At 34.2% G+C, this 14,903-nt stretch overlaps 2 protein-coding genes across 7 annotated transcripts in view; both read left to right on the forward strand.

Moving 5' to 3' along the window:
• Positions 1-8,259, forward strand: part of G2E3 (G2/M-phase specific E3 ubiquitin protein ligase) — a 57,389-nt gene extending 49,130 nt beyond the window's left edge. For all 6 annotated transcript variants that reach the window (XM_025870219.2, XM_073895016.1, XM_025870221.2 and 3 more), the window contains 2 exons: positions 3,923-4,113; positions 4,903-8,259. In XM_025870219.2, coding sequence (XP_025726004.1) covers positions 3,923-4,113; positions 4,903-5,159 — 448 coding nt within the window. In that variant the 3' untranslated portion in view covers positions 5,160-8,259. The remainder of the gene's footprint in view (positions 1-3,922; positions 4,114-4,902) is intronic.
• A 1,952-nt stretch (positions 8,260-10,211) lies between these two features.
• SCFD1 (sec1 family domain containing 1) overlaps positions 10,212-14,903 on the forward strand; it is a 100,276-nt gene continuing 95,584 nt past the window's right edge. The window contains exon 1 of the mRNA XM_025870218.2: positions 10,212-10,333. Coding sequence (XP_025726003.1) covers positions 10,276-10,333 — 58 coding nt within the window. The 5' untranslated portion in view covers positions 10,212-10,275. The remainder of the gene's footprint in view (positions 10,334-14,903) is intronic.

Genomic DNA, 14,903 nt, shown 5'->3' on the forward strand with positions numbered 1-14,903 from the left:
TATGTGATTCTCTCAAATTACATGTTTAAAATGATTGTCTTATAACATGAGATGTATTTCATAAAAATTTAAATGCTATTTTAAAATAATGCTTTAAAACTAATGTCTTAAGGATGATTACCGTTCTAACTATTTTATACAGAACTGCGTAAATGTATGATGCTTGGGTAGGAAAAGTAATCATTATCTCAACTTACAATTTTTCTAAATCAAAAAAATTTTTAAATTCTTAGCATGTAAGCCAACTATTCCATTTCTACTCATTCATTTAATAACTATTTATTGAGTACCTGTTGTCTGCGAGGTAATAGATACTAAACATTCTTTGATTAACAAGGTAGATACGAGTCTTGCTCTTCATTAGCTTAGAGCACTGGTTCTTCATTTTGTTCTCATAATCCTTAAAAGAAGTTTGAAAACTTAGGGTTGTTCTCACATTTTTCTGCTTGTTTTAATACTGTAAAATATATATGAAAGTAGGCAGAATGGTACACCATGCAGTTACCACACAGATCTAATAATTATCAGTCAACCTGTGGCCAGTCTTGTTCATCTAGCCTACCTTTATTATTGACTCCAGGATTCTTTTCTATCCTTTTTTTTTTTTTTAATTTTTTAAAAAAATATATTTTAGAGAGCAAGCGCTCATGGGGGGAGGGGCAGAGGGATAGAATGCTCAAGCACACTCCGCGTTGAGTGTGGAGCCCTACGTGGGGCTTGCTCCCACAACCAATGAGATCATGACCTGAGCCAAAACCAAGAGTTGAATGCTTAACCGACTGAGCCACACAGGCGCCCTGACTCCAGGATTATTTTCAAGCAGATTCCAGACATAATACCATCTCAGAAGTGATCATGTTTTAAAAACTTTCAGTATCATTAACCCATAGATTTAAATATATTTGATGTGTTCACAACCATTCACTTCTTAACCTTACTGGAGTTCTCATTGTCTCCATGTTTGGCCATTGTAAATGTTCTTACGTTGTTTCTTTTGAGTTCTTTTTGATGTTGACCTTAATGATCTTTTATAGCTTTCTTGGCATATGGTATAGGGCAAGGTATTTCAGGCTCATTTTGTGCATTTTGGACTGAGGAATCTTTGTGTCTTTGAATGGGGAATGATATTTCCAAACTACAATCTGGATGGTAGGGATGCTTATTTTTGCCAGATTGGTCATTGTTTCTAGGCCTTTTCAGTGGACCCAAACTAGGACAAAAAGGGTTGTTTTGGTTTGGTTTTGGTTTCAGTTTTTTAGGGTAAAATACGTCTTGCATTTTACTGATACTTCAAATTCACTACTGCAAGATTTTTAACCTTTTCTTTGTCCCATGTTGAGAATCTCTGTTATCAACTTATGAACAACACAGGAGAATTAGAGTATGAAATAATTACTTGATTTATTCCTCATTTCATAAACAATAGTCTCAAGTAACATTACCAACATTATCACCAATAACATTATTATTGAAAACAGGTTAACATTATTTTTCTAGGGCTGTGTAGTGAAATTACTATATTTTAAAGACATTTGGAATATTTATTCTGTGTTGTTATATTACCAACTATATATATATACATTTTATTTTCATTTTTTATTTTGTTTTTAGTGATTTTTAAAAATTTCACTTTTTTTTTTAAAGTTCTGTAAAATATTTGCATGGTTCCAAACTCAAAGTATATCGAAAGAACTCAGCTCTATGATGTAAATTGCATTCAAAGAAGTATAGCTTTCATCTTTATCACATCTACTTTTCATCCCCTTATGAAGTCATCATTTTAGTGGCTTTTATTGTTCACCCTCCTATTATTTGTTGTTTTTTAAATGATAGCAGATAAATATGTGTGCATATGTACTAATTTCTTTTATTAGATAAATAGTAACATACCATCCACTCTTTTTCTAGTCATTTTTTAAAATTGGCAATACATACTGGAGGTCACTCCATAGTAGTAAATACATCTATTTTTAGAATCTATATCGCATGGCCTTTTCCTCTGTGTGTGTATCTTATAAAGACATTCGTCATTGGATTTTGGGCCAACCCAAGTAATCTAGATAGGATGATATCAAGATCTTTAATTATATCTGCTTAGAATCTTTTTCCAAATAAGATCACATTCATAGGTTCCAGGACATAGGATGTAGACTTACTGGCAGGGTTGGGGGGCTAGGACTCCAGTCTACCTCAGGCTAAATGACAGTATTGGGGTTTATTTCTGGCACATACCTAGAGCTACAACATGGAAAATGAACTCGGGAATTTGCATACCTGGTAAAGCAGTTCCTCTGCAGGTAGTTTGTAATAGGGTGGTAAAGGGGTATATAGAGAAATGAGCAGATAAAAGGGATTACAGACAAGGAAATTCATAGGACTTGGTAATAAGAAATGGAAGAGTAAATAGTTAAGGGGGACTTTTAGATTGAGCTATACTCATTTGATGGATAATGGAGGCATATGCCATCAATTATGGTTTAGATTTTAGTAGTAAGGTCATTAACTTTTTTTTGCACTTAATAAGTCTGGGTACTTGGACTATATGGTTCCCATTAGCCTGTTGGATATATTTCTTGGCTAGAGATAGTTTTATCTTTATTTTTTAAGACAAGCCAGATTTTATTTTATTTTTTAAGATTTTTATTTATTTAAGAGCGAGACAGAGAGCACGAGCAGGGTGAGAAGCAGAGAAAGAAGCTGACTCCCTGCTAGAGCAGGGAACCTGATGCAGGGTTCCCTGCAGTTCTGGTCAATCCCGGAACTGCGGGATGACCTGAGCCGAAGGCAGACGCTTAACCGACTGAGCCACACAAGCTCCCCAAAATAATAGATTTTATAGTGATGAGTGTATGCCTGCTAAATAGAGCCGTGGGAAAGGGTAAGGGAGAAGAGAAATTGGCCTTGTTAAAGATCCAGGAGGCACAAATAGCAACATTTAAGGCAAAGTAAAGAAAGAAGAAGTTTGTAAGAGACTGAGAAGATCTGGCCAGAGAAATAAGGGAAACCAGAAGACTGATGCCATAGGAGATCATTCATAAGTTAGGGCAGTTTTTCCTCAGGCTTAGACAGGAGTGGAATAAAAGTGAATGGGCAATTAGCAAATGAAGACAGTGAATGTAGCTAAGTCTTTCAGGTAGGTTGACTTAAAGGAAAACATGGGATTGAATGAAATTTTTTTCCATTTAAAAAATGGGAAAGATAAGCACATTTCTGTGCTCTTGAGGAAGAGCCAGTAGAAGGGGAGATGAATCTGTAGCAGGGTACCTGAGGAGGTGGGTAGCCTCCTCAGGGTACCAGAGCCACAGGTAGGACTTAGTCTGATAGATAAAAATATACCTCCATTCTTTCCTAACTAGTGAGAATGTGCATTTAAAATAATTTACTTGTTACTTTTATTTTGTTAATTATCCATTCATATTTTGCTAATTTCCTATTAAATTGTTCTTTTAGAAAAATGATTTATATTTTTTGTATATTAGAGAAATTAGTTTTCTGTCATATATATTCCTACTTTGTTTTGTCTTTGTTAATTTCTTTTTAGCAGTACATAAGTTTAATTTTTTTGTGGCAAGATTTATTGTTCTTTTTCTTTGCAGTTTCTAGGAAACTTCATTTTATACTATAATTAGCTTTGAAGTGTAAAATACTTCACATGTCTGCATTTTTCCTCTTAAAAATTGTTAGCTTATTTTTATTTTTTAAATTTAAAACTATTTTATAAAATCATAATGTGGGCAGATAAAATTAATTTTATATTAATATACTTGATATTGTCTTAAAAGTATCATATGTATATCTATATTATTATATATTTTCCTCACATCTAAGTATATGTGATAGTAAATTAGCTAGAAATGTTAATTTGTAATTGTAATACCAAACACATGTATGAATGTTGGCTTATTGTTTATCTTCTCTTAAGTTTTAAGCAGGGTCTGAAAACTCTTGGTGTTTTGGAAAAAATTCAGACTTACCCGGAAGCCTTTTATAGCATCTTCTGTCATAAACCTGAGAATCTTTCTGCAAAAATTCTTAGTGATCTTTTTACAGTATGCACATTATCTGATGTACAGGCTTTGGGATTTTGGAACAGTTATTTACAGGCTGTTGAGGGTATGTGGATGTTTTATTTTTATTTAAGTGTCATAGAACGTTTGTTTCAGTATATTTATTTCTTTGAGTTTTGCTTTTTGGTAATACTTTCATCTGCTAACTCCACATTTACAAAATTTATTTCAAGTCAAATGTATATGACTGAGTTCAAAGTGATGAGGAAAGATTACAGAGTAAATTTCAATTTTGCAATTTGTTTTCCTCTAGATAATTTGAGGTGAAAGACATTCTTCCTAGAAAACTATATGGGTGACTGCCACAGCATAGAATAATCTTAAAGCTAATTATCATTTATTTCATCTTTTTCAGTTTTAAGTTAAACATCATTGAGCATTAGCAATGTAAAATCATTCCATTTAATAGAGTCGGAAATATTTAACCTTGAGTTGAAATTCTTTTTTAGGTAGGTTATGCAGTTGTTTTATACCATTTAGTTTTTCTCTCTGAGTTTGATGAACTAGTGTATCAAAAAGTGATGATCTAGAAATGGCATAAAATTATTTTTACTATCATGCCCCCGAACCTCTTGGATTATCTGATAATTTTATATTAGAGAAGACATTCAAATATATAATGAGTAGTTCAGCTAAATGACTTTCTAAGTTATACTTTGAGGTTCAATTGAACATTTATGGAGTGTACTATTTTCCTGTTACTGCGCTTGATCTGGTGATTTATTTTGCCCAAGATAGATGTTAGTCTCTTAAATATTCCCTGTCTAGTTGGGAAAGAGTCTATGATGATAGTAATATATATAACATAGATTTTCTTTTTTGGTAAACTTTTCAGATGGTAAATCTGCAATAACAATGGAAGACATTCTTATTTTTGCAACTGGTTGCAGTTCCATTCCACCTGCGGGATTTAAACCCACTCCTTCAATTGAGTGCCTTCATATGGATTTTCCTGTTGGAAACAAGTGTAATAACTGTTTAGCTCTTCCAATCACCAATACATATCAAGAATTTCAAGAAAATATGGACTTTGCCATAAGAAACACTCTAAGACTAGAAAAGGAAGAAAGTTCTCACTACATTGGACATTAAAATGTTTTGAACAAAGAAATGCTTCTTTACAAGCTGCTATTGATACTTTTTGTTTCAGAAATCTGTCCATTATTTGAACAAACTTGTCAGCTTCTTGGCCCAATAAAATTTATATGAACATAAAGGAATGTTTTGGCCACTTAAGCTAAAAAAATTTTTTGTTAACGTGTACCAGTCAAAATGATGATACTTTTCTATTTTCTTAATATACACGTGTCATAAACTTTAATATAAATAGTTTTAAAACAGCTGTACAGACTTTTTTCAAGTATAATAGCATGGTATATATATTCACTGTTTCTGCAAATTAGCATTAGCTATAGGATGCCACAATGATTTTTCTAGTTTTATATAATTTTCAAATTATTTTATTTTAAAGCATTAAATAGAAAAGCAAATTGATAAATCCTGTTATATAAATCAAAGACATATATTCTGGGGTATGTGTTATAAGTATTTTTTCTAGGATGGCTCTAAATTGGATAAAAATGTTTTTAGATTACTGTTTTATGTTGAAACAGACCCACACTGCAATTAGATTATGCCTAATGGGAAGTATTATATGAAAAAGCAGAATTGCACAAATATTCTAGAACCTATGGACATTCCATAGTCTTAAGAACACTTCTGAGGTGGATAAAGCATAGTTGAAAATATCTTAAAAAGTGTTTAAAGGCTTGGCTTTAATCATAGGATTTTCTTTTTTTCTCTGTATCCCATGTGTGGTATTAAGCCACATTATGTCTGATCCAGAATCATGTGGGGTGTGTCAATTTATCTCTGTGGATTGCCATGTGATATATTTGACTCTTTGACAGTTATTTATTATCAAGTTGGTTGTATGATAGGTAAGCTGGTACCACTGCATTATACAGTTACCTTCTTTGCTCTTGAAAGATATCTGTTATTATATAAGCAATGTAAAAATATGTAAGAAAGAAATACAAATAGAATGAAAAACCCACTCTAATCTCACCATGCAGAATTAACTACTGTGTTTCATTCATTCTATAAACTACCTTTCCTTTCAAACTTTATTAATGTTACTAAAAGTCAAAGAATATCTAAAAGTAATAAGAAATCATGTAATAACAATTTGAAGGTACATAGTCCCATAGTCATGTCCCCATGTTCATATTCTTGCAAAAGAAGAAAGTGGAAAAGTTTTATGTTCCTAATCTATTATCAAACATAAATGGGTCTTCCACCAAAGTAAATTTAAATTGGACGAGAGGTAAATCATTATGAGAGGTTGGTTTTAACGTCATTTTTTTATATACAAAGCAGGTAACAACTATCATCATATTCTCATCCTCCCCAAGACATCCTTAAATTATTGATATTTTCAAAGAAAAACAACAGGACTGATTTGATACTGGTGATGTATCTCTTAATACCAAAGGAAAACTAAAACATAAATTAAACCCAGCAAATTAAAGTTTCATTTTAATTTGAAGTTTTTAAGAACATTATACAAGGCATTTATTTGTCTTGTATTGAATTGTTAGATAATCAAAAGTAATTCAAGGATTGATTAAGAAAGTTTGAATATCTAATATAAACTTCAAATTTGCCATACAGCTTTTATTCCAAATGTGTTGATAAATTGGATATTTCTCAACCGTACCTAGTTTTTATAAAAAGCCATTAAACCAAGAGAAACCAAAAAATCTAATTAAAGCTATTTTCTGGTCATTTGTAGTTTTAATTTCTCCTACAGTGGTAATTAAAACTGATGAACATTCACACAGTTTTTGGGTGGGGTGGGGTTGTAAGGGAAGCAATGTGCTTGGGTTGACTATAATTAAAAACAGTATTTCAGCTCTCATTTCACTATTTTATGTGTAGACAGGGCCTTGGGATAAGGTGTGATGTAAATAATTAGGATATTCACATTTTAAAGTGAAGCATACTCATTGCAAAGCATTTTCTAGGTTTAAGGATGTTACATAAGTTTGATTTTTAGGTTAGTTTATATAGTCAAGGCATAGTAGAGAATCCTATAGGTTATTTATTTTCTGCAGTGTTACTAGGTCACATGGTTGATACTGTGATGTTCTTTTTCTATTCATTGTTCTAGTCAGTACACAACTCTTACTGATTTTTAAAAGTAATTATGCTATAAAGCCTTATAAATGTGTATTTGTATTTCTTAACTATTTCAGTCATCTAAATGTCATATATTTCAAGTTTGTTTTCTATTGCTCTCAATATTAAGGAAAACGATAAAGTCATCTATTGTACATTTACTGTTAATAATCTGGTTAGTTTTAAATTCATTGTTTTTAGACACTTTTAAAAACTTTTAGTATGGGAACTTCATCTGAAGACCTTTTATACAGTTCTTTACTATTCTTGTACTTAGTCATTTTAATGTTTTAGTATTTAAGGTTAAAGTTTCTTTAAAATATCTTGTCAGAAACTGGGTTATGATTTTATACATTGTAATATTTAATTTCCATATTATGAATAAGCCATTATTTGGGTCAAGTAAAAAGCTTTCATTTGATTACTAACCTGAGAATTCACTTTGGCTTCTACTTTATGCCAAACTTGTAATAATTTTTTCCCTAAATTTGTGGAAGCTATTGGAACTCAGTGCTGAATGCTAAGTAAAGGAGATTATAATAGGTAAGTTTTCTCCATGACTTCGCCTTTAGTATTTAGTCATTATAAGAAAATGATTAAAACACAAATTCTATTTATATGTAATTCTTTGATATAGGGATTATCACATTCTTCATCGTTTTACAATAAGCTATTAAACTAGTGTTTATGCTTTAAGCAATGCAATACAAAGTTTTATGCTTCAAGTAATGCAATACAAAGTAGAACACATTGAATAATGGATTACTTGAATGTATATGTAGTTTAGAAGAATTTGGATTGCTTTGAAAAGATCCAGTTTTCAAGTTCTCATTTAGACTTATCTTTTCCAATTGCCAAACATATTCCAATACCTACTGTATGCCAGATATTATGCTAGGTGATAGTTGATGTGGCAGCCTATTCTCCCCTCCCCCTTTTTGACTTCAGATGTAACCAGAAAACATGATACTTATAATGACGTTTCCTAAATAAATATGTTCATGCTACTAAATGTGAAGTGCTTATATGAACTAAGTTAAATAACTTGTTAGGATTTATTGAGGTTAAGATTCTGACAATACTAAATAGATACAAGTCTTTTTCATATTTGTGAGATCCTGTAAGCAGTTGTTGGCTGACACCTGAGAACCTCTCTTGAATGAGCCATTCTGAGACATTCTGTGTTAAAACCTATTCCCTAATGTAAAAAAATTGTTTGCCAGAATAAATTATTTAAGCCAAAAATCTGCATAGGTATAGCCAGTTAGTTAAAAGTCTACAGTAATTTATTAGGTTAACACTTTGAAGCCATAGTTTGATTCTTGCTGATTCTAAGAATGCATAACAAATTCCTCTCTCAATCTCAGCCTTACAGGTTCTATTTGTCTACTGCCACTATTTTGTGGGATATATTTTTTTATACTTTTTTTGCCCACCTTCTGTGCACTCCTTGGTCAGAACAGTTTTTATCATTTCATATGTATATACTGTGTATAGATGTTAAACATTGTCTTAATGTTTTGTATTAATATGACTCACAGTCTGAGGAAGAAGTGTGTGATAGAACTGAAATGGTTAGCTGATAGATTTGCATTTGAAAATGAAAGTACCCAGATGAACAAGATTGGGCTCTCCGATATTGGAAGATGATAAAAAGTGTATGTTTTACTTTCCATGAAGACAAACGATGAAGTAGAACTTTCCCCTAGGGCAGGAATTGTCATTTCTGTTTAATTACAGTACACTTAGATCATTGGTGATTCCTTCAAAATAATACTGAAGAAAACAGTAAATACTCCCAACAGTAAATTTCTTAGTGATTATGCCAATTAGCTGTAAAAATGAGAGATGATGTAATTCTTAAAGGTAAAGAATGTAGGTTCATAACCTTTTATCAACCTATTTTTCCCACCCACCAGCCCCTGGTAGCCACTCTTGGTCTGTTTCCATGAATTTGGCACCTTTTTTTTTTTTTTAGATTCCCCATATAGTTCATTTGATGTAGTGACAACTTTTCAGCTGTAAGATGAATAAGGTCTGAGACCTAATATATAATATGGTGACTACAGTTGATAACTATTGTATAATTGAAATTTGCTGAGTAGATTTTAAATATTTTCACCCAAATAAACGAATTTAAATATATGAGGTAATGGATGTGATAACTAGATGGGGGGAATCCTTTCTCAGTGTTATACTTCTATCAAATCATTAACGATGTTTCTGTCAGTTATACCTCGATAAAGTCGAAAAACTTTTTTTTACACAAAAATAACTAAAATCAGTTATCAATAGCGGATACGTTTTGTCATCACATGGCCTCACGCGTGTATTAAAATACCAGTTCTGTCCACTAACCTCCCCCACCCGTTATGTGATCTTGCAGTTACTTAAAAGGAAGGTAGGATACCAATTTGCCATTTTGTACCTTCCTAGCTCGTGTGTTCATGTAGGCAAAACACAATAAACCATTTTGCCTAACAGATGAGATTGAGAAATCTGCCAGAATTTAGAGCAATGCTCCAAAACTGCCTTGTTTCCCCGAAAAAGTGGGCAAAGGAGAGACTTCTACTGTACTTGGAAACAGAAATGAGCTAGCATTTAAACGCTTACTTTGTTCCTGGAGCTTCATTTACTTTAGTCTAGTGATCCTTAAACCCCTAGAGCATTCTCAACATTTAAGAGATCTGAAAACGACCAATTTAGTATTTAATTACTAACACCACGACCAATTTAGTGTTTAATTACTAGCACCACGCTCCTCCCTAAAAGTTCGATTTAAAGCAGCTACGATTTGAGAAGCTGTGGCTTCATTAGATAGGATAAAAAGTCCCTACTCTGTCACAGCTGAAAGTAAACACTAGGTATTCAGGTATTAACTCCCTGGGTCCCAAGTTCTGAAGAAAGCTGAAGGAGGCGGGATCCAGCCCCCAAGAGCCTCCCTCGGCCCCGCCCCTCTGGGCTTTGCTTCCGGGGCAGTCGGGGTGGCCACGTAATCCTCGGGTTGTGCTTGCCAACCGTGCAGTGGATGGTGGGAGTCAAGATGGCGGCGGCTGCAGCGGCCAGTATTCGAGAGAGACAAACCGGTACGATTTATTCCCTCTCCCTGCGGTTTTACGCCTGCGGTGGGGACAGCCTCTTCTTCTGCTTGTCGCCCTCCCTCGGTCGCGGTGCGTGCAGCTCAGAGACGGCCCTCCAGAGGCTTAGTCCGGTTCCTAGAGCATTGAGAGCCCCTCCCCTTTTGAGTTTTTAGGGAAGATGCCGAGTTAAGAACTCGGTCCCTCATATGTGGTTCAGGAGAATGGGCTTCAGGGTGGGTAGTTTGCTACGGCCCTGCTCTTTCCCTTTTCTACTGGGCGTCAGAAGGGCATCACAAGAAGATATGGTAGCTGGCATTAACCCCCCTCTGTTGCAACCTATTAAGTCTCTGGGTTTCTGTGCATGGTTCAGTTCTCTGCTAGTTTTAATGTTGAAGGAGTTTCGTTTTTGGCACTTCCTCCACAATTACAAAATTTAGGTATTCTTTCAGAGTAGCTTACGTTCTGCTGTTTCTCTCCTTTGGACTAGTCTTTTGGGGGTATCTGAAGAGAAATGCCTAGTGATAAAGATTTCCTTCTTTAGCTTGCCGGAATGGAATTGAGGAATGGCAAAAAGCAAATGAATTAGTAGCTTTGTCATTTTAACCGTTTGACAGATTAGTATTTTAAAACTATTAGTTTCATCCTCAATAGAGCAGTTATATAGCTTCCATTTGTACAGTGAAATCTGGTTTTTTTTTAAGGTACATATTTCTTCCCTTGATCGTCGATATTTTTTCCATCTTAGAGACTTTGTTTTTCCTTATTTTTTGTAAACTTCTGATAAACATGGTTTATACCTGTTAGCTACAAAGTAGTGGTTTATGCCTATTAGCTAATTGTCCTGAAAGTTGGCAAGCTGTTTGAGGAGCTAATAGAAACAAACCATCAAGAATATGCATATTTGGAAATTCTGTCACTTGTAATCATGTTCTTCTGCATGTTAATCTGAAATGAAAAATAAATGGTTACAATTAATATGGCATACAGAAGGGATTTTGGTTGTGTTTGATTCCTTCCTTTAGAATTCAAAGAAAAAATTGATAGATTTCAATCTGGTAATGACACAGAGTGCATATGGAATTGTGTTCCTGCTTTTCCCATTAGATAATTTAGTATAAGCTATCAGATGAAGTTAAGCATAATTTAAATAAGTAAGATTAGGGAAATACCTGCTGTACATTTTATCTGTAAGCAAATAGAAGCCCCACTTGTCTGCAGTATGGTTCTGACAGCTTAAGCCCAATGAAATAGGTCATAATACATATTAAAATAAAACAACATATCAAGGAAGACTTAACCAATACAAAGGAGCTTTTCGAAAAATGAAATTTGTATGGTCATAATTTTTACATGCAGAAACTTTGTAGAATATTAAAATCTAATAGTATAATTTTGATTTCTGTGGAAATAAACTTCATTATAATGAGATTTCACCTTATAACTAGATAGGTTATGCCACATTAATCATTTATCAAATTACTACTCTAGTTGAGTTCTTATTTTCAGAGAAAGGTAAAACCCTGTATGTGCTGTAGGAGCAGAAGTAAACATTTCTCTGATGACTACTGAGAATGTTTTGGGAAGTAAATCAAAATGAATTCTCAAATATTCTAAGTACAGGACACTGTGATACAGAAGAATTTGCAATCTATTTGGGTAGATAATAGCTGATATTGAGCAGTTAATATTGCTAAGCACTGTTGTAAGTGATTTTACATGTATTATTGTCTCCATTTTGTAGATGAGGAAACTAAGGTATAGCGAGGGTAACTAGCATGCCTGTTTTTTTGCTTTGCCTGCTTGAAGAATATTTATCTTTTAAAATTTACCTCAAAAGTCATCTCGTTTGTGAAAGTTTCCTGGAACACTCCCCTCTTTATTGTACCTTAGTACAACAGGCAGAATCTCGTGTAACCATAGCCTTTCACGCATGCCTCTCCATTGAGGGTTCTTGCTCAACATCTCCACTTCTCAGCATTGGAGAGCCACAAATCAGCTACTGTCTTGCAGCGATCTCATGTAGCCTCTTGGCTTTAGGTACTATATATATACTAATGATCTCCAAATTTATATCTCTGCCCTAGACTTTTCCTCTGAACTCTGTCTACCATATCAATTAATGGCAACTCCGTCCTCCGTCCTTGTTGCTTAGGTCAGAATGTCAATTCCATCCTTGTAGTTAGTTTCTCAGGTCAAAAGCCTTTAAGGTTTCTTGACTTTTGTTTTTCATATCCCATATTAGGTCTGTGAGTAAATCTTATCAGTTCTACTCTGAAAATATATCCACAATCTGATTATTGTCATTGCTATCACTCAGGTCCAAAACATCATGAATTTTTGCAGTAACCTCTTATATAGTCTCCTTGCTTTTATATTCTTGTTCCTCTTCATTTTTCTTCATACAGTATCAAAGTGATCTTGTCACATAGTTGCTCAGGACTCTCCAACAGCTTCCCGTTTCAATCATGGTAAAAGCCAAAAAAATCTTACAGTGGTCTACAAGGCCCTAAATGATCTGTTCCCCACTTAACTTTTTTGACTTCACTCCCTATTACTCTCCTCTTTCCTTGAACACACCAGAATGCTCCCACTACAGAGCCTTTTTATTTGTTACCTCTTTCTGGAATAGTGTTTCAGAGATAACTGGGTGTCTCACTCCTTCACCTCCCTTAGACCTTTACTCAGATGTTACCTTCTCAGGAGGCCTTTGTTGGCTACTCTACTTAAAATTACACTGCAACTCTCTCTTCCCTCTTTGTTTTTCTCCGTAGCACTTGTCATGATCTCACATGCTACATTTTTAACTTACTTTGTTGTCTTTTTCCCCAAACTAAAATGAAAGCTTCTTGAGGATAGGTCATTTTTTTTCAATCTGTTGTGTTTAGTGCCAACAGCTGGAGCAGTGTCCAGCAGCAAATGGTAATCACTAAACATTTGTTGAATGAATAGTAAGTATAGTTGAATATATAGCAAATGAGTGAAGAAAATATTCCAGGTAAGGGTGAAACTACATTAACCAAGCCTAGAACTGTGGATGGTATATTTAGGGTCAGTAAAGAAAACTAGTTTGCTATTTCAGTTAAAAGCAGTGATTTAAGCCTTTAGGGAGTTACTCTGATGAAAGTAAAATTATATTCTTACACATTCTTTAAATATAGACCCTGTACTTTATTAAATCAAATCCACTGTGTCAAAATCTCTGTTAACAAGTTAGCCAAGGGTCAGAGTTGAGGAAACTTAACCTAGATGGGACTGAGAAGGCAAATGGAATATCTGCTAAAACACCTTTTTTTCAGTAAGATAAGGGCTACCTCTAGAGAACTCTATACACCTGGGACTCACATGCAGGCCAGGCTGTGGTTTTTCCTAGTTGTCCTGTTTCAAGAATATGAATAGCTGTTCCCAGAAACAAGATTTTCTCTCTGTTAGGCCATGGGTTCCAGGGTGGTGATGTCTATATTACCTGGAATTGGGAGAAAGAATTCATTAAAGCTCAGTGGTAGAGTTAATTCTCCAGCACCCTCTATGCCTTCTATGTTATTTCAGTTTTAAATACGAAAGTGGTTTTTTTGTATGTTTATGTGTGTGTTTATATAATATAACATCTGTAAGCTTTTGAAGCAGCTGTAAGAAATAAGCATTTAATAGAAGTTTTTCTAGTGAATTAGTCTACTATAAATTGATAACACTGGTGATTTGAATATTATATGATAAATTATATATACTATATATAGTATACAGTATGTAGTATTACATATCATATAGGTAGAATTTTGACTTGTAGATTAATATTAATAATACAAATGCTTTTAAAAATCAGCCAAGTAGATTTCAGGGCTGACAATCTTAAAAATTAAATTATCTAATACCCTTCCTTCAATATTGGCTTTCTCAACTTCACATAGAAGTATATTGAGATTTTTATTTTCCTTAGGAAATGTTTCTGAGTCTGCTATCACACATAAAGATGAGCAATAAAAACCTCAAAGTACAATAACATATAGAGCATAACTGCTTTGATTTTAGAAACTGTGTATTTTTGAGGTCCTGAAATGCAGGCTGCAGCAGGTCAGCGGCCACGGCGGTGTCCGTGGCTATCTATGGGTTTTCTTCAGGGCAAATGATGTGAGGGTTGGTATCTTAGTGGGGGAAGACAAATATGGAAACAAATACTATGAAGACAACAAGCAGTTTTTTGGCCGTCACTGATGGGTTATATATACACTACTGAAATGAGTGGCAAAAACACATTTTGGGATGTGGATGGAAGCATGGTGCCCCCTGAATGGCTATAGGCAGACCTCCAAGATTTGTTTCTGCAATCACTCCTGTGGGCCCCTCCACAAGGCCATCTCTGGATGTGGCTTCCTGAGAACAAGTAAAGAGATCACCTGAGATGGAAGCCACAGCCTTCTGTGTGCATCGCTGGCTTCACTGTCTGACCGATGATCCTCCAACAACAAAACCACCTATTGCTTGTAAATTCATCTGGACAAACCATAAGTTCAGTGTGAGTGGCACTCCAGAACAATATGTACCTCATTCTACCACTAGAAAGAAGATTCAAGAGTGGGTC

This window comes from Callorhinus ursinus, unplaced genomic scaffold, assembly GCF_003265705.2.
Source record: "Callorhinus ursinus isolate GAN/ISIS: 27379988/994484 unplaced genomic scaffold, GSC_fseal_2.0 scaffold8, whole genome shotgun sequence".
Taxonomy (NCBI): Eukaryota; Metazoa; Chordata; class Mammalia; order Carnivora; family Otariidae; genus Callorhinus; species Callorhinus ursinus.